Source organism: Dysidea avara, chromosome 11 (assembly GCF_963678975.1).
Source record: "Dysidea avara chromosome 11, odDysAvar1.4, whole genome shotgun sequence".
NCBI classification, from domain to species: domain Eukaryota; kingdom Metazoa; phylum Porifera; class Demospongiae; order Dictyoceratida; family Dysideidae; genus Dysidea; species Dysidea avara.
The window spans coordinates 10789572-10817122 of record NC_089282.1 but is presented as its reverse complement, the minus strand read 5'-3'; the positions used below and the strand labels follow the sequence as shown (position 1 = coordinate 10817122).

General features: G+C 37.1%; 2 protein-coding genes across 2 annotated transcripts in view; one reads left to right on the top strand and one right to left on the bottom strand.

Moving 5' to 3' along the window:
- LOC136237997 (uncharacterized) overlaps positions 1 to 27551 on the bottom strand; it is a 294291-nt gene that overhangs the window by 114029 nt on the left and 152711 nt on the right. The gene's annotated exons all lie outside the window — the stretch shown is intronic.
- The window catches only part of LOC136237994 (ATP-dependent translocase ABCB1-like), a 50764-nt gene that overhangs the window by 2792 nt on the left and 20421 nt on the right, over positions 1 to 27551 (top strand). The window contains exons 3-15 of the mRNA XM_066028294.1: positions 872 to 1347; positions 3671 to 3842; positions 3890 to 4029; positions 4336 to 4452; positions 16847 to 16901; positions 17894 to 18007; positions 18772 to 18882; positions 22566 to 22691; positions 22740 to 23114; positions 24043 to 24204; positions 24254 to 24376; positions 24428 to 24565; positions 24619 to 24795. Coding sequence (XP_065884366.1) covers positions 872 to 1347; positions 3671 to 3842; positions 3890 to 4029; positions 4336 to 4452; positions 16847 to 16901; positions 17894 to 18007; positions 18772 to 18882; positions 22566 to 22691; positions 22740 to 23114; positions 24043 to 24204; positions 24254 to 24376; positions 24428 to 24565; positions 24619 to 24795 — 2286 coding nt within the window. The remainder of the gene's footprint in view (positions 1 to 871; positions 1348 to 3670; positions 3843 to 3889; positions 4030 to 4335; positions 4453 to 16846; positions 16902 to 17893; positions 18008 to 18771; positions 18883 to 22565; positions 22692 to 22739; positions 23115 to 24042; positions 24205 to 24253; positions 24377 to 24427; positions 24566 to 24618; positions 24796 to 27551) is intronic.

The following is a 27551-nucleotide window of genomic DNA, read 5'->3' as shown; positions in this document are numbered from 1 at the left end:
TATTTTTTCACATTTACCGATACCGATAATTTTCCTATTCCTGTAACCGATATGCCGATATTCTTCAATTCTTCAGAACAGAGAAGGAGGAGAAGAAAATCACCTAAAGTTTATGTGTATAAACTACATTTGTAATGATAATGTAATCAATGTAATTAATTGTGTGGGCGGCTGACTTTTACGATGTTTTCTATACTTTTGCCACTAACCCCTTTCATGGAAAAAGAAACCAAGTAGTTATATAACATCTAAGCCAGCTTATCAAACAGTGTTTTTAGTGGGACTCCAGACCCTTTGTGAAGAGTGATCGACTAATTGCGTGGGCGGCCGATAAATATACACAGTCTACTACCATCCTTGTGCAGACAAACAAGCCAAAACAGTTACAGCAAACCACTTACTGCTACATTCACCACCTTCTTTACTTTTACCTGTTCATTGCTGTCATTTACGATTGATTGTGAGTTTCGGTTAATCGGCAAATTATTTCCGCTTCGTAGCCGATACCGATACTTGTAAAATTAGCTAATATCGGCTATTACCGATAATTTACCGATTATCGGTGCAACACTATTTTATATCGCCTTGTTCAGTAGAGTGCATTCATTATAATAGTGCAATTGAGTGTGATCTTTCATTTGTGGACTGTCTCACTTACTATATTGTAGATAGGCAGGTACATGTATGAACTTCCTTATTGCTAACTGTGGAAACATGTTCTAAGGTGCAATTAGACATGGTGCATATCTTAAATAGTGTGTGAGCGTGTGTGTGTGTGTGTGTGTGTGTGTGTGTGTGTGTGTGTGTGTGTGTGTGTGTGTGTGTGTGTGTGTGTGTAAATTATACTACATATTATAATTGTTCATTACAGTTTAGGTTTGCAACACCATCTGATTATGCTTATCTACTGATTGGATTATCACTCAGCATAATTCATGGTTTAGCAGTGCCAACCTTGTGGATAATATTTGGATTTGCCCTAGATAATTTTGCAAATCATCAAATTTCATTTAATTATTTTCACTGCATAAATCAAGCCACAATCAACTGCAGCAATGTGTTTTATTGTTCTGCTATTACTAACCAAACAAGATGTTGTTTTGATGACTCCTATAAATGCATTGAAACAGATCAGTTCCTTCAAAATATGGACTACTTGACTATATATATAATCATATGTGGAGTTACTATCTTTTTCTTTGGGACGGGACATTCTACAATTTATCGTTACGTTGGGAGTCGTCAGGTGTTGGAGATTCGTAAAAGGCTGTTTGGTTCTATCATAGGACAAGACATGGAGTGGTTTGATTCCATTGCCACTGAGGAAATTACCAGTATAATGGCTGAGTGAGTATTTGTGATGTAATTCAGTTCTATGTATCAAGACACACGGTAGAGTGTCATGTGACCCAAGAAGCCAGCACACCACACCGTGAGTATGTTGACAGGAAGAAAGAAAATGCTATTTTCACGCATATGTAGCTCTGTGCTTCCTTTGCAAAACTAGACAATTTTTGCTGAGGAAATGTGCTCTACTGATAGTAGCCCACATAAAAAATTTGAGCAAAATCACTTCAAGCATTTCCAAAATTTAAAAAAAAATAATTGGCACAAAATTAAATTTCTTCATTTTTTTTCACACAATTACAAAAGCTGCCATAAAACATCCAATTGCCTTGAGATTTGGCATACACATATAAAGGTGCATCTTGGGACTAAGTTTGGATGATAAATAGTCAAGGAGTTAATAGCAAAAAACAACACTAATAATTTGTCACACCTACAAGATAAACCACTTGGAAAGAAGATGAAAATCGGTATGTGGATAGGAACCTCAAACCCTTTTGTAGTTTGAAACAAATCAAGCTAAAGACCATAACATACAACAACAAACCAACAGTGTATAACAATTATGCAATTGATATTTACTAATAACAAACAAATACTTGTCATGCCTACCAGACAAACTGTACAGGGAAATGAATTGAAACATTGGTGCATGGATGGATTAATTACTTAGAAAAGTCTTTCAATGGTTTAGAGGAATCGGATTTAAATCGACTGAGTTATAATACGAAAACCAGCCACCCTGTAGAGAGTTCAGAACTTCAATCAGATACAAACAAATCACCATGTAGCAACAAGTAGTCACCCTGTAGAGAGTTCAGCTATGTACACATTAGAAGTCACCCTAAACAAGTCACCCTAAACAAGTCACCCTAAACAAGTCACCCTGTAGAGAGTTCAGCTACAAGAAGTCACCCTGCAGAGAGTGCAGCTACATTAAAAGTCACCCTATAGAGAATTCAACTACAAACAAGCCACCCTGCAGAGAGTTCAGCTACATTAGAAGTCACCCTGTAGAGAGTTCAGCTAATTCAGCTACAAGCAGTCACCCTGTAGAGAGTTCAGCTACATTAGAAGCCACCCTATAGAAAATTCAACTACAAACAAACCACCCTGCAGAGTGTTCAGCTACATTAGAAGTCACCCTGTAGAGAGTTCAGCTACACAGAGAATTCAGCTACAAGCAGTCACCTTGTAAAGAGTTCAGCTACATTAGAAGCCACCCTATAGAGAATTCAACTACAAACAAGCCACCCTGCAAAGAGTTCAGCTACATTAGAAGTCACCTTGTAGAGAGTTTGGCTTCAAACAAGTCACCCTGTAGAGAGTTCACTTACAACCAGTCACCCTTAATGAGTTCAGTTATTTTAGAAGTCACCCTGTAAAGAGTTCAGCTACGTACAAGTCACCCTGCATGTAGACAGTTCCAAGTCAAGAGTTCAGCTACATAGGGCTGACCAATAGTATCGATAGTGCGATATATCGCGATAGTAAATCACTATCGTTATCGCGATAGTAGGGATATCACTATCGTGATAGTTATGATAAGCTCAGATCTGCATTAAAATGGTATTAACAACCCTTTTATACTGTTTTACAGTTGGTATTACCAGCTTTCTTATAAAGGAGTGGCATGTAAAAGCTTTACCAAAGTCCATATTCATCATCCGCCCACGCAGTTAATTAACAAATGTCCTGTGCATGCAAAATAACTTTCTATATGATTGCAAATCATAGCTATACAACTAAGACTTTGTTAAGAGCAAAGTGTTTCATAAACTATCGGGATAGTATTCACTATTGCGATATTTAATGAGTAACTATCGTGATAGTAAAATTTTTACTATCGCTCAGCACTACAGCTACAGCAAATCACCCTGTAGAGAGTTCATATACAAACAAGTCAAGGGTTCAACTACAACATGTCACCCTGTAGAGAGTCAGCTACAAGTATATCTGCAAATGTAGACAACCTCTTGTTGCACTACTTTTACCTATTCCCTTGTTTCACTACTTTTTCTTTGACCAACTTAAAATTCCTATTTTTCTTCTAAAAAGAATCATTCCTTCTGCTTTTAAATAAAGGAGGAATCACTAACTAGAAGGGATTGCTAGAGTAAATCAACCCACCAATCCTACAAAGTCATATTAAAGATTAGTAGGGCAACCACAATCCTTGTTGATTTACTCTAAGTGATCCTTCTTGGTTTGGGTTTTTTGTTTCATGGGTTTTTTTCAGCAATTCCTATTTCTTTTTTTAAATTTTAATATGTCTATCCATGCTAACATGTAAAGTTCCTAATATTTCTATATTTTAATCCAGGAATCTTGATAGAGTGGGCTCAGGAGTCGGAGAAAGCCTGTCGGTAACATTTCAAACTACGGTGACATTCTTCGCATTAAATGCACTCGCATTTTATTATGACTGGAGAATGGGATTATTCTATCTGGGAAGTTGGCCAGCTTCAATAATGGGTGGTGTTTTCTTGCAAAAGGTAAAAACTGATAGACATCAATTATGAGGCTTATTAACATATTGTAGTTGACAGAATTACAAGCTGTAAAGAAAGATAAGGGTGGAAAAGTTACAGATTATGGTACAGCAGGTGCAATAGCTGAAGAAGTGTTATCTGGTATTCATACTGTTACCAGTTATGGAGGACAAGCTAGCATTGTTAAAAAGTATTTGTGACCGAATTTGCGAAAAGGTACCTTTTCAACACATTTTACATACCAGCAAACAAAATGACGTAACATTTGACTCCTTATACTGATTGACTTGCACTTGGTATCAAAATGCAGCCAGATACCGTAGCTACACTCATGGAAAATTTCATGTAATGGTATGCTATGATTAAAAAGTTATGAAGCTTCAAAGTTCACAAAATGGGTCAAATTTTGTGTTTGAAAAAGGTACCTTTTCGCAAATCCAGTCACATTTAGTGTTGTATTTTATGTATGTGTGTTGTGTTACCATTTGCTTTTCAGGTATGGTGAAACATTAGATGCTTTCAGAAAGAGACAGCATAAGAAATTCCTTACCTATGCAATCTCTTTTGCAGTTTCATTCTTTTTGTTTTACGTCTATTTTGGTTTCACGTATTGGTAAGTATGTACTATTAATATAATTATGTACACTGTATATATCGTAGCAATGATTTTAAAAGTTTTAGCAGTTTTTTAGAAGTATTCCATTACAAGGAAGCATCTGTTTGTATAAATATGTATAGCTAAACTATCTATGTGGTGATTTTTGTACATGACGTAATGCTCTACAGATTGACTTGTTTGTAGCTGAAGGGTAACTTGTGACTTAAAACAAAGACAGAGCAAACTTGTAACATAGCTGAACTCTCTACACTCTACAAGGTGAATAGTTTGCAGGTAAACTCTCTACAAGGTGTTATGTAGTTGAACTCTCTACAGGGTGACTTGTTGTAGCTGAACTGTCTACAGGGATATTTCTAATGTAGCTGAACTGTCTATAGGGTGACTTAGTTTGCAGCTGAACTGTCTGCAGGGTGATCTTTTTTTGTAGCTGCACTGTCTACAGGGTGACTTGTAGCTGAACTCTCTTTGTTTGTAGCTGAACTCTCTTTATTTGTAGCTGAACTCAAATTGTTTGCATCTGAACTCTCTACACAGTGACTTGTTTGTAGCTAAACTATAGACTTATAACAGTGTTAAATTCTCTACAAGGTGTCTTGTAATAAAGTTGAGCACTTCAATAGAGTTATTTCATTTTTAACTGACTGCTCTATTAGGATGACTGCACTATTACAGTATCTCCATTTCACACTTGCTACACGTAGTTGATTTTCATATTATAACTCATTGGCTTTAAATGTAAATTACTGAAAGGCCTTTCTAAGATGATTACTCCATCCGTTCACCAATTTTAACTCATTCTTCTGAGCAGTTTGTCTGGTAGGTATGGCAAGTAATTGTTTTTATTAGCAAATCTTGATTGCAAAATTGTTGCACACTGTTGGTTTTTGCACTGTATCTTTGTGGTCTTTGTCTTGGTCACAAAAGGTTTGAGGACCAATAGTTAACTATCCACGTACAGATTTTCAGCTTCTTCCCATAAGGGTCATTCTGTGTCAAATCAACAAGGAAATTAGGGTCACCTCTCGGATTTTGACAAAACTTGGTACTTGTGGTGCTCATCACTCATACACATTTTAAATCCCATACACCACATGGTTTCTGATTTATGACCACAAATATTTTTTAAAATTTGAACGATCTTTAGTTACAAAATTGACTGTAACTTTGTACTGTGTTTTCACCAATTAAAGACTGTTGATTGACCTTTCAAGTGATGTATAAATTATGGGATATCACCTTAATAAAGATTGATATGTACTTAGTTAAAAACTTTAATCAAGACACACGGTAGTGTGTCGTGCGGCCCAAGAAGCCGGCGCGTAACACCCGTGAGTATATTGACAGGAAGAAAGAAAACGCAATTTTCGCACCTCCGTAGCTCTGTGCTTCCTTGATGAAACAAGACGATTTTTGCTGTGGACATTCCCTCCAACTGCAGCACTCCACATTCCAAATTTGAGCGAAATCGCTTCGCGCGTTCCCGAGATATGCGACTTCAAAAATTGGCTCAGTTTCTTCGTTTTTTTTTTCTTCTTATTTTTCTTTTTCTTGTCGCACACTTACAAAAACTGCTATAAAACGCGAACGCGTTATCCGATTGCCTTGAAATTTGGCACACAGAAGGGGGATATAAAGGCGCATCTCGGTACTAACTTTGGCTGGAATACGATAAACAGGCAAAGAGTTATGAGCGATTATTCACGAAAAATAACACCAATATGTTGTCACGCCTACAGGGTAAACCGTGTATGGGAAGAAGCTGAAAATCGGTGGGTGAATAGGTTAACTATTGAACCTCAAACCTTTTGTGGTTTGAAAGAAATCGAGCTAAAAACCAGGAAGATACAACGAAAAAACCAACAGTGTGTAACAATTACGCAATCGAGATAGCTAATAAAAAAACGACTGCTTGCCACGCCTACCAGATAAACCGCTTAGGGTAATGCTTTGAAAATCGTTGTACAGATGGAGTAATCATCTTAGAAAGGCTCATCAATGGTGTAGAAGAATAAGACTTAAAGCCACGGAGTTATAACACGAAATCCAACTTGGTGCGGCAAGTGCGAGATCGAGATACTCTAATAGAGCAGTCATCCTAATAGAGCAGTCACCCTGAAGAGAATTCAAGAGATCAGCTAGAAATAAGAAACCTGTATAGAGATCAGCTACACAAAAGTCACCCTGTAGAGAGATCAGCTAGAAGAAGTTACCTTGTAGGGAGTTCATGCAACTATGAAAAGAGATAGTTCAGCTAGAAAAAATCACCTTGTATTGTTCAGCTACAAAGAAACCACCATGTAGAGAGTTGAGCTACAAACAAATCGCCCTGTGGAGAGATCAATAGAAGAAGTTACCTTGCAAAGAGTTCAGCTACAAAGAAACCATCATGTAGAGAGTTCAGCTACAAACAAATCTCCCTGTAGAGAGATTAGCTAGAAGAAGTTACCTTGTAGAGAGTTCAGCTACAAAGAAACCATCATGTAGAGAGTTCAGCTACAAACAAATCTCCCTGTAGAGAGATCAGCTAGAAGAAGTTACCTTGTAGAGAGTTCGGTTTCAAACAAATCACACTGTAGAAAGATCAGCTAGAAGAGGTCACCTTGTAGAGAGTTCAGTTACAAAAAAACCACCATGTAGAGAGCTCAGCTACAAACTAGTGACCTTGTAGAGACATCAGCTAGAAGAAGGTACCTTGTAGAGAGTTCAGCTACAAAGAAACCATTCTTTAAAGAGCTCAGCTGCAAACAAATCACCTGTAAAGAATTCAGCTACAAATAAATCACCCTGTAGAAAGATGAGCTAGAAAAAGTTACCTTGTAGAGAGTTCAGTTACAAAGAAACCACCATGTAGAGAATTCAGCTACAAACTAGTGACCCTGTAAAGACATCAGCTAGAAGAAGTTACCTTGAGAGAGTTCAGCTACAAAGAAACCATTATTTAAAGAGCTCAGCTGCAAACAAATCACCTATACAGAATTCAGCTACAAACAAATCACCATGTAGAGAGATCAGCTAGAAGAAGTTAACTTGTAGAGAGTTCAGCTACAAAGAAACCATCATTTAGAGAGTTCAGCTTCAAACAAATCACCTGTAGAGAGTTCAGCTACAAACAAATCTCCCTGTAGAGAGATCAGCTAGAAGAAGTTACCTTGTAGATCGTTCAGCTACAAACAAATCACCCTGTAGAGAGATCAGTTAGAAGAAGTTACCTTGTAGAGAGTTCAGCTACAAAGAAACCACCATGTAGAGAGTTCAGCTGCAAAGAAATCACCCTGTATAAAATTCTGCCACGAACAAATTGCCCTGTAGAAAGATCAGTTAGAAGAAGTTACCTTGTAGAGAGTTCAGCTACAAAGAAACCATTCTGTAAAGAGCTCAGCTGCAAACAAATCACCTGTACAGAATTCAGCTACAAACAAATCACCCTGTAGAGAGATCAGCTAGAAGAAATTACTTAGTAGAGAGTTCAGCTACAAAGAAACCACCATGTAGAGAATTCAGCTGCAAACAAATCACCCTGTATAAAATACAGCCACAAACAAATTGCCCTGTAGAAAGATCAGTTAGAAGAAGTTACCTTTTAGAGAGTTCAGCTACAAAGAAACCACCCTGTAGAGAGATCAGCTAGAAAAAATTACCTTGCAGATAGTTCAGCTACAAACAAATCTCCCTGTAGAGAGATCAGCTAGAAGAAATTACCTTGTAGAGAGTTCAGCTACAAAGAAACCATTCTGTAAAGAGCTCAGCTGCAAACAAATCACCTGTACAGAATTCAGCTACAAACAAATCACCCTGTAGAGAGATCAGCTAGAAGAAATTACCTTGCAGATAGTTCAGCTACAAACAAATCTCCCTGTAGAGAGATCAGCTAGAAGAAATTACCTTGTAGAGAGTTCAGCTACAAAGAAACCATTCTGTAAAGAGCTCAGCTGCAAACAAATCACCTGTACAGAATTCAGCTACAAACAAATCACCCTGTAGAGAGATCAGCTAGAAGATATTACCTTGTAGATAGTTCAGCTACAAACAAATCACCCTGTAGAAAGATCAGTTAGAAGAAGTTACCTTTTAGAGAGTTCAGCTACAAAGAAACCATTTTGTAAAGAGCTCAGCTGCAAACAAATCACCTGTACAGAATTCAGCTACAAATAAATCACCCTGTAGAGAGATCAGCTAGAAGAAATTACCTTGTAGATAGTTCAGCTACAAACAAATCACGCTGTAGAAAGATCAGTTAGAAGAAGTTACTTTGTAGAGAGTTCAGCTACAAAGAAACCATTTTGTAAAGAGCTCAGCTGCAAACACATCGCCTGTACAGAATTCGGCTACCAACAAATCACCCTGTAGAGAGATCAGCTAGAAGAAGTTACCTTGTAGATAGTTCAGCTACAAACAAATCTCCCTGTAGAGAGATCAGCTAGAAGAAATTGCCTTTATAGAGAGTTCAGCTACAAAGAAACCATCATGTGGAGAGTTCAGCTGCAAAGAAATCACCACTGCCCAAATTTCAAGGCAATAGCTCTTTCCAATCTGAAGTTATCAATTGTCAAAGTTGGCAAATTGGATGTGTGTGGAAGGCCCCTTTTTGCAAATCCGGTCACATATGTATTATATATATAATTTGTACATTTACTGATAAAATATTTAAAGTATATCTACTTCATCTTTACTTCTTCCTGTAGTAAAGAAAAAAAACATAAGTTAAAAAAGTCCCAAAGCTGGCTATAGGCCGGCTTTGGGGTATACAAATACAAAAAGAAATGAAATCTAATCCAAAACAGCCAAGCTGTAAAAAAAGTGTGCGGCCCTCAGAAAGGCTATGGTGAAAAAAGATGTGAAATCCAAGGTGGCGGCCAAGAAATGGCTGTGATGGTAGGTTAATCGTAAAAATTTTAATAACGACAATTCAGGTGAATTTTTGTGCCGCTTCACAAAATTTACCTGAATTGTCATTATTAAAATTTTTACAATTAACCTACCATCACAGCCATTTCTTGGCCGCCACCTTGGATTTCACATCTTTTTTCACCATAGCCTTTCTGAGGGCCGCACACTTTTTTTACAGCTTGGCTGTTTTGGATTAGATTCTTAATATTTCCAAAAATGCTGTTTAAAATTCTTTGAATTTTTAATCATTGGGTCATGGTCTATGTTTGATAAATTTTTTTGTGGTGGGACCACAATGGGTTCAAGAGATATAATTAAATATGCTGTTGTATGCAGTAGAATTTGTACTCTATTATTGCTGACACCTCCAATAACCACTCCCAACTCAAGTTTGTCTTACACAATGGAAGTATACAAGCACAGTACAACCTGTATTAGTGACCACCTGTATCAAAAGACGACCTTTATACTACTGTTAATTCTTATTTCTTTAGTTGGACAGTAATGTTAAAAAAAATAGGTCCAATGCAGCCATCCTGTCTGTTGGATCCAAATATGGTCCTGATAAACAGGTGGACTTCATAATAAACCACGATGTGTCCAGAACATGTGAACATTTTACCTTCTTTTCAAAAGTGTCTTCTTTATTAAGCCAAATTCCACCACACTGCACTTATGTAGACCCACTCCACACCACTGATACATACGTGTAAATTGATACAGTGGGAATCCTCAAATAGGACACCCTGAACAGTGGACACATTTGTTCACAGTCCCATTTTAATAGTACACCTGCATTTCGACCACTTCTATAGCTTCTATAATAATGAACATTTTATGATGGTCCCATGCAGGAGAAGGGCTCCACGACACATGCACATTGCTTGTAACTCAACAAGTGAAAATACATGTTATAGCATTTAAAAAAAAAATCTTTCACTCACTGAGTTACAAGTTCTCTTATTATGGACTCTTGATATAATGAAACGTTACTATAATTCCTGGGACCATGATAAATTTAATGTTAACATTAGAGAAGTCACAAAAGTGTCTGGGATATGTATGCATGCCATTAAAATGGGACCATAAACAGGTGTCCGGGTTATCAAGTTGACCACGGTGTCCTTTTTTATTGTTCCTAAGCAGCCATATACACAACTTGAAAGCGAGGAATGGGCTTATGTAAGTGCACAGCAACTTGACTTAATTAATTGATTTGATTTTTAATGCCGAGTTTTAATAAATCTGAAAATATGGGAAAAGTGTAAAACAGCTATGTACATGTTTCTGGACACATTGTGGTTCACCTGTCTAGAAATAAGAATCGACAGTTCTATAATAATATTTAATACAGGATTATATGAAAGGCAAAAGCCTGTAAGTCCTGGTCTTAAAGCTCATCAATACTTCTAACTATATATACAGTTCAATATAAAAATAATTTATCTTTGTTGTGCTTGTCAAGGGTTGCTTTAAACTCATTGGTTGATGTTGCCCCCACTACTCTGAAAAAAAGTGCATTCCAGTCATTTATAATTTGTTGAGAATAAAAATGTTGTCTAACTGTATTGGTGGAAAAAGGTTTGAATAATTTGTAAGGATGTCCTCTTGTGTTTGTCCAATTTCTTGTAAAGAGCAAGGATTGATCAAGATGTAAATTGCCATGTATGATATTGTATGTTGTAATCATATCACCATGATATCGTCTATCATACAGTACGATAGTACTGTATAGTAGGGGTTGGTAAGAAATCATATGGTTTCGTGGATTTTCGCACCTTAAAACACGGCCTTGCAATAAGTTTTACCCGAAAAAACCACCTGGAATGCATTAGTACTGTTATAATGATGCTGTACCTTGGGTTAACGAAGCGAAAAGTTGAATGTTTCGATGTACAGTGAGTTTAAAAATTTTGAATTTCACCTATATTTCGTCTGCCAGCCTGCCTGCTGTAAGACCCGGTAGCACTATGCGTACGGCTCCAGAAATTTCACACAGTCAAGGTAATGACGTCGGATTCACGAATCTGTTGTTCCGAATACGTTCTGTCCACTGCACCATGCTGTTTGCTTTTATCATTCACCCGTTTCTTTGTTCTTCTCGAAGGATAATTAATAATTGCAGCGCTTAATAGTTGCGGCTCGCGCCACAACCCAAACACATGATTTTTAACGAAGTGTGAATACGTGTGCTAAGATGAGGGTGAACGGGTGTAGTACCCAAGGAGTTGTCTCTAGCATTTGTAAACGCTGAGTAGTCATCTTTTTGTGAGGTAGCTAGCTAATAATGTCTTTGAGGTGCGGATTTACTTCGGGATCCAGACTTCTAAAAAGCGAGGGTTCCACTCTTAGAATGGTGGACTCTTCAGCTATGTTTTATTTTAAAATCATCAACATTTAGGCCATTAGAAATGCAGCTGAAGCCTTAAACAGTTGCTGTAATAGCTTTAAAAAGACAAGACGATAATTATTTTAGAGGCGCTGATTGCGTATGAAGGTAAAAGATAGCTGCTTCAAGTGATATTTATACTATGTGGAAAACAAAAAGAGTATAATATAGCTAGACAAAAAAGTAAACCAATTAGCTTTTTAAAAATAATAATATTTCAAAAGGAAGTAGGGGTTGATCTACACGCTACAAAAAGTAAGGAAACAAGCTCAAAAATGTTACAGCTGAAATGAGAAATGATCCAGCAGTAAAAAGTAAGGAAACAAGATTAGACGACTACTTGCTAAAATGAGACTACTTTTGGCTAATTTGATGGTCTCATTTCAAGATGCTAGCCAAAAGTAGGGATTAAAGTGTGTCTCATTTTAGCAAGTAGTTGTCTAATCTTGTTTCCTTACTTTTTACTGTTGGATCATTTCTCATTTCAGCTGTAACATTTTTGAGCTTGTTTCCTTACTTTTTACTGTTGGATCATTTCTCATTTCAGCTGTAACATTTTTGAGCTTTGTTTCCTTACTTTTTACTGTTGGATCATTTCTTGTTTCAGCTGTAACATTTTTGAGCTTGTTTCCTTACTTTTTGTAGCGTGTAGATCAACCCCTACTTCCTTTTGAATTTTTAATTTTTAAAAAATACTTTAAGGATGGTAGGTTGAGATGCCTGAGCCTTTCTTCATATGAAAGATGACTAACAGATTTATCCAGCCTGGTTGCTTTTCTTTGAACTTGTTCAACTAGATTCTCATCACATTTATAAAATGGTCCCCAAATAATATTTCTGTACTTAAGGGTTGGTCTTACAATAGCCTTATTCAAGTAGGGGAGTATTTGAACATTCAAGTTAATGAATGACTTTCCTATGAGCCCAAGGAGTCTCCTAGATTTGCTTGTTATGGCAGATACATGGCAATGAAACTTGAACACCCAAATCCTTTTCTTCACTAGTTTGTTCAATACATTTGCCATCCATAGAATAAATATGATTTGGGTTAGAATATCCCAAATACAGTGACTTTACATTTTGAGATGTTAAATGGCATCTGCCATACCTCTGACCACTTCACTAAATTATCAATATCTTGTTGTAGTCTTCTAATATCGTCATTCTTAATGTGACTGTACACTTTGGTGTCATCAGCGAAAGGTAAGCAAGGGTTTGATAGAACACTGGGTAAATCATTTATATATATATATATATATATATATATATATATATATATATATATATATGTTAAGAAAATTGGACCTAAAACTGATCCCTGTGGGACTCCAGACATTACATCAGACCAGTCAGATTCAACACCATTTACTGACACTTGTTGTTTCTGGTGCTTAAGAAATGACCTTATCCATTTTATGCTTTTAACTTCATAAGAAATCTCTCATGGGGTACTTTGTCAAAAGCCCTTTTAAAGTCAACATAAATGACATCAACTGGATTACCTTTTTGAATTTCATCTGTCCAGAATTCCATTGCTGTTAAAAGTTGAGACATACATGATCTCTTAGGTAGAAAGCCATGCTGCGTATTTGAGAGAAGATTGTTGGGACATATGTTTAACTATTTCTTCTCTTATAATCGACTCAAAAACCTTACATACTACAGATGTTAAACTTATCGGACGGTAATTTCCTGGATCAGATTTTTCTCCTTTTTTAAAAATAGGTAGCAATTTTCAGGTAAAACACCTTCATCTAATCCGTTGAAATAAAACAGTGAATGGGGAACATAATTGAGCTGCAGCTTCTTTAAGAACCCTTGGATGGAAACCATCTAGTCCTGGTGATTTGTTAGGCCTCAAATTGCGTACACGATGTCCTGTGTAAGATCTATACTATTCAATGGTTGGTGATAATGGTAGTCATCTATTTCTGGCAATATCTGCAAATTTTCAGATGTGAATACACTGCTAAATAAGAATTCAGCATTTCAGCTTTTTGAAGAGGAGAGGTAGCTTTGTTAACCATTTGGTGCTAATAATGTTGGAATACCAGGCTTAACTTTAATCTTGGAATTAATATAGCTCCAAAAACACTTGGGATTACTTTTTAAGGTTTTTGCTAGATTCTGTTCATAATTGAGACAAAGAGACCTAGTTAAACGTCTTCGTTTTTGAGTAAAACTGAGATAGTCAATATGATTTCCAATAACTTTGTACTTTCTCCAAGCAGCTTCTTTCAGATACCTTAATTTTAAAGTTTGTTGTTTAGATATTGGTGTTTTTACTTAGAAGAGTGGTGGGTCTTAGGAATACATACTTCAATAGTATTTTTCAAAATCCCAGAAATTGTATTCCATGCATGTTCCATAGACAACAAGGCCTTGTAATTGCATATCCCAGTCTGTGTCATCAAGTATGGTTCTTAATGTATCAAAGTCAGCCTTGTAGTAATTATAATGAATGCAGGACTTGGACATTGTACTTGGAGAACAGGTCAGATACATGCATGGTCACTACTGCCCAACCCTGCAGAATAACTATTATGGTGAACCATGTCTTCTTCATTAGTTAAAATCAAATCTAACATGTGTGGTTCATGGTCAACTCTAAATCCAGTAGGTTGAGTAACAAGCTGGGACAAAACACAATCTTGGATGGTATCAAGAAACAGTTGCTCACTCAAATCTGATCTAATTATGTAATCATTATCCCAGTCAATGGTGGTGTAGTTGAAGTCTCTAATTATTAGGGGATAAGATAGTTTAGTGACATTTACAAGGTTTAATAGCTCACAGAGCCTATTTGTACTAGAAAATTTGTCCAAAGATGGACTCCAGTAGATATTACCGATAAGTAATTCTTCATTCCTGTTCAGAGAAATACTGATCCATAACTGTTCACTAAATGTACTTTGAAATGATACCTGCATGCACTGAAAGTGATCAGCAATGTAAACTACAATTTCTCTATAGCCACTCTTTCCCAAATCCAAAAGATCTGGGTCAAAATTTGCAAAAAAGATGATATTCATGAATGGATAATCTTGACAAACCAATTGGTAGTGTCTGGGCTTTTGGGATAACTTCAGTTAGCAAAATTAGATAAGGTCTGAGACTCTCAACAATAGTTAACAGCTCATTGAATTTGTTCACAATTGGTCGCAGTTTGTGTATAATGCATGCAGGTGTTTAACCTTGTCTTTAGTAAAGGGTAAGCGCTTTTTATTTTAAACTTATATAGGACTTAACGCAGTAGTGGGGCATGAGATTGTCACTGAGGTGGAGAAGCTGATGACCCAGCATTGGCATCTCTGCAAACAATTTTGCCGCATCTAATATATATGTCTTTCTCTCCAGCTGATCTTCTTGATTTCAGTTCATCCCTGAGAGTTTTGTTTTGGGGTCTTTCCTTTGGATAGAGATATAAACAGGTTGGGCCAATTGGAGCTTTTGCGTAGTGTAGTTGCTTGTTTCAAAACCAATCTCTTTGTAGAAATATCACAAAACTCCACCAATAACAAACGAGACTTTGATGTATTTTGTTTGCAGGCTCCGATATAATCATTATAGTATAAGGTGGTCTTTGAATACAGGTGGTCACTAATACAGGTTGTACTGTGCTTGTACACCTCCATTGTGTAAGACAAACTTGTAGCTGGAAAGTGGTTATCGGAGGTGTACACTCTATACAGTAACAATAGAGTAAAAAATTCCACTTAAACCCATTGTGGTCCCACCACAAACAACTTTTATCAAAACATAGACCATGACCCAATGACTATTCACTAAAAAATTCAAAGAATTTTAAACAGCATTTTTGAAAATATTAAGAATTAAAGTTTTTAACTAAGTACTTTTTAACCTTAATTAAGGTGATATCCTATAATTTATGCATCACTTGAGCGGTCAATCAACAGTCTTCAGTTGGTGAACATTCTTTAAAATATTAACACTGTACAGAGATAATTATAGTTGATTTATCAGTGTTATTTTTCATGTGGAATTGCTAATAACTCCATGACTGTTTATTGTATTCCAGCCAAACTTGGTACCAAAATAGGCCTTAAACCTCTCTTCTGTGTGCCAAATTTCAAAACAATTGGATAGTGCTTTCATATTCTATGGCAGCTTTTGTAAGTACATGAAAAGGCAAAGAAAAGTAAGATTTAAGCCAGTTTTCAAAGTCTCATATCTCGGGAATGCTTAAACTGCTCAAATTCAGTATGTGGACTACTGAAGGTAGAGGGCATTTCCATAGTAAAAATCATCTTGTTTCGTAAAGGCAGCATGGAGCTACAAATGCATGGAAACTTCCTGTCAATATACTCACAGAGTGGCAAGCTGGCTTCTTGAGCCACATAACACACTAACCATGTGTCTTGATTGATCACTTTATACTTTTGTAGCCACATGTGTTATTCTTGATGTGATCATCCTACATAGTTGTTATTTACCAGCAAGCACATTAAAATTTGGCTATACTCATGCACATATATAGCAATGATGAAGATCTATAAGAACCATATCCATCTCTTTGATCTTTAAGCAAATATCTCCTGTATCATATGAATAAGATTTGAGCAGTGAGCTATATGAATTGTTGTTGTTAGGTTTAAAACACACAACAGATACTATCCTTGCTATTGATGAGTATGTTGCTACAATTCAAAGGTACGGTACCGCCCAGGTGTAACGTTGCACTCGCTCGCATGCATGCAATTACGTGCAATTTAAAAACTACTTAAAATTGGGCGTGGCACCTTTTTCAATCGTGAGTCTTTATCCCTCAAATCAATGGATGAAGACTTGCGATCGAAACAGGTGCCATGCCCCCTTTTAAGCAACTTTTTAATCGCGTGTAATTGTATGCGTGCAAGTGAGTGCGACGTTACACTTGGGCGGTACCATAGCTTTTTTTTTTTGAAGACTCAAGCACTATACTTCATCTCATGAACATTCTTTAAGTGCTTAATCATGAACCTGAGCTATAACTCACATGTGACATGTATATAACTATTGTGTAACTGCTCTTACAGGATTTTGTATAAATACAATTTGAAATAGACATTCAAAGTATATTTGCATGTGTGGATATCTTGATTATTTTTCTAGGTTTGGTGGCTTTCTCATTCAGAACTATAACGCTGAATTTTCAAACTTAGTCATGGTAAGTATTGTGCTTTAATTACCAAATCTTGTTGTGTAATTGATGTGTGATACCATCTAAGTTCATAGTAAAATAGCTTCATGTGCCAAGCCTAGTCAAACTGTGTTATACATAATGCTAGAGACAAATACACTATATAGCACAAGGCAAAGTCGAGTGCTATACTTTGTCTTGAGACCACTCTTTGAGTGCAACATTTGTCATTTAGTATGAGGAAGGTAATGCTTTAACTGATTTAAAGAATTTCGGGTTTGAGCTCAAGTTGAACAAGAACATGTGCAAAACTATTCAAATTTTATTCCTTCAGCCAAGCATAACTTATCACACATGATCTAATTTTTTCCTTACACTTACTGTATTATGTGTGCTATACAGTCAAGGCTGAGCAATGATGCAGTGGTTAGTTTTTGGGTATCAAAATAACTATCATTAGAGTATTTAAAATCTCCAGTGGAGCATGCCCCCTAGTTTGGTATGCTTATGCTTACTGCCATTGCTTTATACTTGCATTGTCATACATTGTCAGATCATGTCAAATCCAGATCATCGAAAAATAGTTATAATCCCCACTGACTGCAAATTGCTTAGACTTTGTTGTACTGTACTACATAATACACTATTTTCATTGCAGGTGAATTAGAGTAACTATTTAAGTGTGACTGTTCTATTAGGGTGGTTGATTTCTCTATTAGAGTATCTCACAAACATGGACTGATGCCTCCCCCTTTCCACTTTATATACCCCTGTGCATGTTGTTATGTGTCACCTCTAGAGGCAGAAATCTATGAGATATCTATTGGGATTACGTTTCTGATAATTAGTCAATCAAATTTACAACTGGTAAAATTGTTTGCAAAACTGATATCAAAATAGACATACTAAAACTTTGCTTCACCTAAATGAAAACATACCTGTAGCTATATACAACCCTGTAGTTTTATTGCAACTCTATATTGTCAACTCTTTATGTGAGTCTTCTTCTTTCAACACAGGCTGGACTAGTTTATTACATTTCAGTGTTGCTAATGGTAGGGAACCAAGCAGACATGGATAATGTTGGTGCAGCTACAGAAGCAGCCAAGGAAATATTTGATATCATTGACAAAGTATGCATGTACATATACATATGTAACACTTTCACACCTTAGATCAAAAGAGCCTCTCAGGCTACATTCGAAATGTAGTCCAGTTGGTGACTTGCCTGGGCTCCATCTGAATGTACATAGACTAGACTACAACTGGGCAGCGATTATATAGACATTAAGGCTAAAATTTACTGTGGGGATCAATTAATACTCACATGATTAGTATGCACAACTTGAATTTGGCCATGAAAACCACTCAGACGGAAAGCGTTTTGTTATTCTTACTATCCTGCGAGTTGAAAAATGTTGGGCTAAGGTGAGAACTATAGTGCTATAGCAAGCGTTTTTGCGCGTTTTCAGATATGGACCACACCTAGTCTTGTGTAGCCAGACTGTTTTCCCCCACACACACAAAAGAAAAAAAGTGGTCTGGTTATGTAAGACTAGACCACACCCACATTACTGATAACATGAAAAACAAGCTTACCCATTTAAGCCATTAGTAAACTCCATAAGTATGCAATAAATGATTCAACTGCACTGATTAAAGCATTAAACTCACGTAGCCATGATGTCTCTAATATTTGCCTGTTCATCAATGCCAAATGTAGCCAGAACATACCAGCTGCTGACTCATAATTGAATCTTTCGGGTAATATATATAATATATCCAGTGGTTGCACTCATATTGGCCTGGGTCACTGATCACTTGGTGTGGGCTATTATGGATTGGAAGTGTTACAACTATTACTTGTTCAATCTGTATATGATCACACATACTATAGGTTCCTACCATTGATACTACTTCTGATATGGGAATAATACCTGAAGAAATTTCTTATGACATCAGACTGAGTGAGGTCACTTTTTCTTATCCATCCAGACCAGATGTAACAGTGAGTTGTGTGTATCTATCTATATATTATCAAGAGTTCATAATATATATACTGAGGAGAGTATCTTACTCTCATATACCCCTGTAGAAGGGCGTATCGTGAAGTTATGATGTAACGACAAGATGTTGTGGTTTGTGATGTATGGGCAGCCATAAAAGTGCAAGAACCATCAGCGCCATTCACACTCGCGATGCTCAAGATAGCCGTATTCACGAATGGCCTAGCAAGAAACACCTACGAAGCGGTCTTAACCCATGGAGGAACGATTGTAGTTTGGTGAGAAACGCTTAGAGCTGGAGTTAATTTGGATGCTAGCGACGTTGTTAGGCACACGTTCAATTGATACTATGTTCAACTAATGACATCATTAATTATACAACGAAAAATGGGCGAACTCAGAAGTGTTACATCATAACTTCACGATACGCCCTTCTACAGGGGTATATGAGAGTAGGATACTCTCCTCAGTATATATATACTATGACACTTGCTATTATCTATCATCTATCTATCTATCTATCTATCTATCTATATAGCCAATTTTGGTTTTCCTGGGCTCTGGTCTTCTTCAATGTATAACTTTTAAGATATTCCAGCTACCAATACATTAAAGTGGTGGTATAGTGAAAGCCATTGAAATCTGAAAGTACATGTCTTCTTTACTATTACTCACTAAACAATAACTAATTTCTTCTTACAGCAAAGCCACACGCTTTAACAAACAGTGCAGCCATATTATTAGTATTATGCAAGTGTGATCATGTGATGTGACTAAAGAATTGTTTTTGTATCATTATGGCTTCTTTTCATATTAAATTGGCTGTCCCAATACAGTCCCCCTAAATCTCTCCTTGACTGTAACACACGATAATATAGTTGCCCAAAATTCCTCTGTTCAATGTACTTGTCAACAATTTAATGGACTGTTTGCAAAGTGTTTTGATAGCATACTTGCTAGTACAAATCAACTAAAATAAAGAAAGAGACTACAAAATGGTGTTACTAAAAATCCTTGAGTAAAGAATAAGAAAAGAACATTGCTAGCCTGTGACTTGAACCCATACATCAAATGTTCCCCCCACATGCACTATTTTGGAGTTTACCATTGTGATATATAGTCATCGGAACAGATGCAGGGGCCAGTGCTATATACCTTATAATTGACCAGTACTGATACTCATAATACCAGTACTGATATAGCTGCTTATTGTGCTCCTCTTTAAAATTTTGCTACTGTATGTGTTAACTAGAAGTTACAGATGCAATTACACTTTAAACATAAAATGGAAAGAACAAGGGAAAGGGCTAATCTCTTCTAAAGATCAACAAGTAGAAGGACAAATAAGAAATTTTAAGTTTGATTAGGGGTCATGAAAGGTAGAGAAACAAGGGAGGTCTCCTACACCTACAGTTATACTAATGGACATTTTTTACCCATGACTGAATTAGGGATTAAATGTCCATTAGTATATCTGCAGGTGTAGGCAACCTCCCTTGCTTCCCTACTTTTTATTTCTATGATCCCTAATCGAACTTAAAATTCCTAATTTTCCTTATACTTGTTTGTTTACTTTTTGTAACATTATTATGACTGGTGAACCCATGCATACTGCATCAAAAGAAAGGATGGCACTAGAGTTAATGTTTTTGTCTGAACACGTGTCCCAGCTATCAATTACTGACTCAAAAGTGAAGGAGCCATTACACTTTGCTTTCAGCTATGTTCACCCTGTTATACAGCACTACAAATGAAGAACAGTAGGAAAAGCACCTCTGCAATCAATCCAGTCACCAACCATGAAAAATATGGCTGATCTGCCAGCCCCAAATTGAATGGTGGCCATTACGCTTAACTTTCACCTATTTCAGCCCATTACACAGCGTTACAAGCGAAGAACAATATGACAAGCATCTCTGCAATCAATCCAGTCGCTATGGAAAATGCTGGCGAGATACCAACACAGCCACAGGGAAGTTGCATCGTGCTATCACAAATTGAGTTGTCAGCGAAAAGAACTGGAACACAAAGGAGGACAAAGGCAAGTCCATGATGTGTATTGTATGTACTGTGGTTGGCGAAAAGGCGCATCTCGGGATGAAGTGATGCCGAACAGTGAAGAAATCAAGCCCGTAGCCATATCCATTGTCGAGTTATGCTTGGCTGGAGAAATCAGTTAGTTAGCTAGTCAGTCAGTGTAAAATTCTGTTAAATAGAAATTTTTAAAATGCCATAGAAACTTTTTGAAGGGTTTGGGGTTGGTCTGAAGACATTTTTTGGGCTTGGCTGTACCTAACCAATGCTGCCAAGCTGTCATGAAGGAAATTAAGGCTGGTTTTTAGGGTGATATTTTTGGCTGGAAAGCCCAGTTCTTCATGATCCCTAATATACTGTATGGTGAGAAGTGATCAAACTTATATTTTAGCAGTATGGTGTAAATTGAAGCTGCTGACAAGAACATCTAAAAATGATTTATTACAACCAAAAGGAAAAAGAGTGTTTGAGCTGAAATTTAACCTTTTCTTCTTATTAGTAGAGTGGCTAAGCAACAAATTTTGATGAAATCATTCACTTTGTGATAAAAGCACCAAATTTTCTGTGAAGTTGAGTAAGGTATACTAAATCATTTGAGATAAGGTGCCACATCAAAATCAATGCCTTAGGGCATGTTTGGAAGCTTTTAAACCAAGTTATAGGCCCATTTCTAGCCAGTTAGGAAACCATATAAGTGCATTCAAAATCTTAAACAGCAAGAATGTATTTCAAATTACAGGTGCAATTAAAAAATCTTTCAAAATGTGGCAAAATAAACTGTTTTAAACACTTTTAATCTAACTAACATTTCAGTGTAAAAAATACAGGCTCAATCCAATAGAATTAGTATACTGCACATCTATGGCTTTGTAAACCTTGACCCTCCGTAATTCTTAACATGGGCACCTCCCTTGATCAGCTTTTGGATATGACCATCCCTTGCTTGTCTATGCAGATGCAAAGTTTACTATTGAACACTTTTATGGCTTCCCAATACATTTTCTATTTGTCAGGTTCTTTGAGCATGATATGATTGGTAATTTTAATGGCACCATATCTAACATGAAATAGTATAAATCAAGCAAATATTGTACCAAGTGCTTTTATCAAAAAGTGAACGATTTTTTTGCTTAGCTACTTTACTTACTTTATGGCTCAGTAAAAATTCAACCTAAAAGGTTAAATTTTCATGCAAGGGCATGCCCAGACCCCATGCTCTGCATGTTCAGTGTACATTGCACACTACCTACAAGTGAACTGACTATAACCACTTGTCTTACCCTCCCTCCTTCCCCTTCCTATGTTAACACCTCCCCTCCCCCTTGTGGAGCCCTTGACACTTGGTATCTCTAATAGTGAATATCGGTTGCACTTCATAAGTATTGGCTGTTTCTCTCGGTAAATCAGAAAATCTGTATCATTAATAATTATTAAATATCATATAATAATTTAGATTGTATGTATAATGTACAGCCTTACAAGATGGTGATGTCCCATACAATCCATGTCCAGATGTGAAATGTGTAGGAAACATGCTTAACATGAGAACACTGTTGTTCCAATACAAAATCATTAGGAGTGACCAAAATTTTGTAGAGCTTAGTACAGGTGAATGAGAACAGACATTAATAATATTAACATGTCTATACAGGTATTAGATGGACTGGATTTGAATATTGAGTCAGGCCAAACTGTTGCACTAGTCGGAGCTAGTGGTAGTGGTAAGAGTACCATTGTCCAACTACTTCAAAGGTTTTATGACATTCAATCTGGAGAAGTAAGATTAGTAGAATGTGTAACTGTAATGTCACATCATACTCAATAGATATTGATTGGAGGTCATGATGTACATGAACTTAATTTACAATGGTTGAGACAGAACATTGGAGTTGTCAGTCAGGAGCCAGTATTGTTTGGTGGTACAATAGCAAAGAACATTTCTTATGGTAAGGAAGATGCCACTCAAGAAGAAATAGAGATGGCAGCTAAGGCAGCAAATGCTCACTCATTTATCACTGAACTTCCTGATGGTTATAATACATTAGTTGGGGAAAGGGGTACTCAGTTATCAGGAGGACAGAAACAACGTGTAGCCATTGCTAGAGCTCTTATAAGAGATCCTAAGATACTACTACTGGATGAGGCCACTTCTGCTCTAGACACCGAAAGTGAAGCAATAGTGCAGAATACATTGAATAAGGTACGACCATAGATAATATATACCTCTGGTGTCCGGAGGTATATATTATCTATGGTATGACACACATGGTTTGTGTACAATCAACTGAATTACCATGAAAGTTAATATGAAAGTGTAGAAGTTGATGTTTAGTTAGAGTCAGAATAAACAAGCTCACTAGCTAATCTGGTCATTCTTCAGCTTCACTGGCATGATTCCTGTGATAGAATGTACTAATATTTATCTCAAACAGACTATCCATAATCAGTTGTGACGTAGGAAGAATCTAGCTGATGCACTACAGACTCTAGTGAATCACTGAGTTCGGCTTAAGTTGGCTCAGAGTCCCAAAACCCGATCGACTCTTTCCAGTACTGCATCCTCTCAGAACAAGTCTTGCAGTCTTTATAAAGAGCAATTCTATGTTGCTTACTTTCTTGTTGCGTATAATCCATTAGCACAACAACTGGATAGCATGTTCATTCATGTCATTTCGTGTTTTTACCCTACAAAAATGGCGGACACATAATTCACGAGATTTTTAGGTTACATAAGGTGATCACGCCTTCCCACTAAACCCGTCTTAGCATTCATTTTTGGCCACTCCAGATATCAATTCTTTCAGTTACCAGTTACTTTACTTTATGGATGTTCCCAACCAAACTGTTTTTGCAGAGAGGATTTCATAATCAAATGCATTGATATAAACTGTATGTATCATGTGGAACTGTTGTTATTAATATTTTTGCCATTAACCTACCATCACAGCTATTTCTTGACCACCACCTTAGACTTCACATTTTTTTACCCGATAGGCCACACCCTTTTTTACAGCTTGGCTATTCTGTTATAGATTTTAATATCATTAATGTTGGAAAGCTTTATTACTTAACACATTCATTTTCCTGTGCATTATAGTTTTACTGGATTACTGTTATTCTTGATATAGGCTAGTTTGGGCCGAACAACAATAGTAATAGCTCACAGATTATCAACTATCAAACGATTGAATTGCATAGCTGTAGTGGACAAAGGAAGAATTATGGAAATTGGCACACAACAAGAATTATTAGCTCTGCAAGGCATGTTCTTCAAGCTAATAGCAGCTCAGGTATAATACCTGAAATCACCTTATTATTTTATGTGATTGACTCCCTTAGTTGTATTCTCAAACTGTCTGTGGTGATGAGGTAGTTAAAACTAAAGTACCTGCTGATGATTATTTTGCTGCAAAGCATTTATCCTTTTCAGACTTGGACAGTGATGGTGATGATGATGATGAGGTATGACTTACAATTCATAATACCTAGAGTGTCTACTATGTGTGTTTGTAGCATGAAGAAAACAAAGAAATGTTGCATATCGTGGAAATGTCACAGAGAATATATCTATTTTGGGCAATAATCAGCAGTATTGTGGAAGGCATTCTGTTTTGTGTAGATTCGTATCTATATGTTGTGATTGTAGTGATGGTATGTGGGTACATTTATAGTCATACGATTGTTTAATTTTTAAATTTGTCCAGGCATATCTTGATTCAAGCTCAGCAGAAAAGAATGCTCGTTTGGCATTAATAGTAATACCATTATTTGGTGCTGTTATGGGAATAACAATGTTTACAAGGGTATACTGTTATGGCAACAATGGTGCTATATTGATATCTAGATTAAGATCATCATCATTGAAAGCTATGTTAAGACAGGTACATATGTGTGTATTGTGTAATTGAAGAGTGCATCCTAGTTAATCTGAACAGCTCTGTTATGATTAGATTTGTAAATTTTGTCACATTATTGAACCCATCATAGTGTACATGTACTAATAATCTGGTAGTAGTAAATACTCTGTTGAACAATCATTTGCTATTCAGGTTGCAACTGTACTGGAATTTACCGTAGTGGAAATTGGTATATGCATCCACAGAAGTTCCAGATGAACTCCTTTGCAGAAAGCATTGATTGAAGCTTTTGTCAGAGACTGTTATCACGGTAGCAGGTTCATAAAGTGGAATTTTGGATGGAGTGGTCACTTAATCCCCAGACTCATTTATCAAACAAACTCAGAATATCCATTATTATTAAGTAAGGATTGGTAGGAAATCATATGGCTTTGTAAATTTTTGCACTTTAAAAAAAGCAGCCTTGCAATACATTTTTTTCAGAAAAAACCACCTGGAATGTATTAGTACAGCTGTAATGATGCTGTACCGCAGTGAAATGTCGACTGTTTCGATGTTAGGTGAATTTTAAAAGTTACCTGCATTTCATCTGCCTGCCTGCCTGCCTGCCTGCCTGCCTGCCTGCCTGCCTGCCTGCGCTGCCTGTCTGTCTGCCTGCCTGCCTGCCTGCCTGCCTGCCTGCCTGTCTGCCTGCCTGCCTGCCTGCCTGCCTGCCTGCCTGCCTGCCTGCCTGCCTGCCTGCCTGCCTGCCTGCCTGCCTGCCTGCCGTACGCTAGGTGTACAGCTTCAGAAATTTCAGACGGAAGCCAAGGTAATGACGGCATATTCACAAATCTGTTGTTTCGATTATGTTTTATCCACTACACCATGCTGTTCACGTTCATTCATTTGCCTTCCTTCTTCCCAAAAGATGATTGATAGTTGTGGAGCACGCTACAACCTCAACACGTGATTTTAATGAAGTATCACAAGTGTGCCCTCGTAAGACAAGAATGAACAGGTGTAGTAGTCCAGGATTTGCTATCTATAGTTGCTTTATGGTCTTACCAGTTAGATTTTGGCAAGGTAATCATGCTTTTGAATGGAATGAAGGAAAAGCAACAACCAAATTAAAGCACTACATGGAAAACAAAGAGAAGATAGCTGAGAAAAAGAAGGAAAAGTACAAGGCCAGTGTAAGCACTATGTGGCCACTACAGCAATGACTGTAGCAGGTTTTGCTGATTGCAAAGTACAGATCGATATACTCTAATAGAACAGACAGGTAACAAAATACTCTAATATGTAATGTGCCCCAAGTAACTCACCTTAATTGTATTGGCTCATATTTTATTTATTGTTGTATCTTAGGACAAAGGAGCACCTTAATTAGAACTATGCTCTCTATTTAGAACTCTGTGTGTATTGTTTTGAATCATGTGATGATACTGTTGCCGTCTGTTGCATAGTGACTGTGAAACAGCTCTTGACAGCCATTGTGTTAGCGTCCACCCGGGTTGTTACAATTAAAGGCTTTTCCAGGGAGAGGAAAGAAAAATGAAGGAAGAAAGGCTGTTTAACTGAAGGAAACTCCATTGGACCGCAGAAAAGCCAACCGGTGGAAAAGAGCAGGAGTTTGAAGAAGAAGTGGGAAGAATTGAAAAGAGCTGGAATGACTGTTAATTGCATCAAGACAATTATAATGAGCACTACAGTAGCGTTGTGCACACAGCTGGACAATTTGCATCTAGAAATTCAACACCTGCTCACCAGACCAGAGGGAAACTATGAAGCTTTGAAGGCACAGTTACTGACCAGATTTACACCAGTCAGGATCCAGGCTGTACACAGTAACCTTTTTCACCAGCGCAAGCAGGGCGATAAGGAAACCGTGGATCAGTATGCCCAAGAATTGTGCAAGTTGTTCTATAAGGCTTATCCTAGGGGCAGAAGAATTTGGTCGCTCGGTGTTGGCAAGAGTACTCTATTATTTACTCTTGGTGTTGGCTTATCAGTTCACAGCAGGTTTACTACCTACTCTTCGTTCTAAAGTGGCAGGAGTGGAAAGTAGTTTTGAGCAATTATTAGTTAAGGCCAGTTTTGAGGAGGCTAAGCTATGGGATCTTTGTGGATGTGCTAGTGACTCCAAACAGTTCAAGGGATACTACAAGCCAAACCCTAGGGTTCCTTCAATTGGTCACAAGAAAGCTGATGACAAGTCTGTTCATGGCAATAACAATCAGAGATGTTTCCAGTGTAATGGTATGGGCCATTATACCAAGAACTGTCCCCTGAAGAGTAGAAGTACTTAGGAAGGCAGCTGCAACAGCAGTCATAATCAGCTAGTGGAAACAACAAACTCTCTGACCATGTCAGAATTACAGGGAGCCGAATCAGCACATTAGGATCAAAGTCTGGTGATTCCCTGCAGCAGGTCCAGGACCGAGTGACTAAGCTAAGAGAAGAGCTTCATGCTGCTGAAATAGAGGAGTCCTTGGAGAAAACTGTCAATACTACAAATGTCATTCATGGTGACTCCTGGCCAGTAGTGTTATGGAAGGTGGTGGTGTTGAGAAACCACCCCATATCAATATCCCTAATCTGATAATCAGCAAAACCTCTTATTGGTGCATCACTAATAGTGACCATGCCTCTTGGTTATGGGGACTCAAGATACTAGTCACCCTAATAGAACAGTATCATGTGTATGCTGTAATGCTACAACAATTAACTAAACAAAAAGGGATCCAAACAATGAAAAGTGGTGAAACAATAGATGAACGATGATATTACAGCATAAA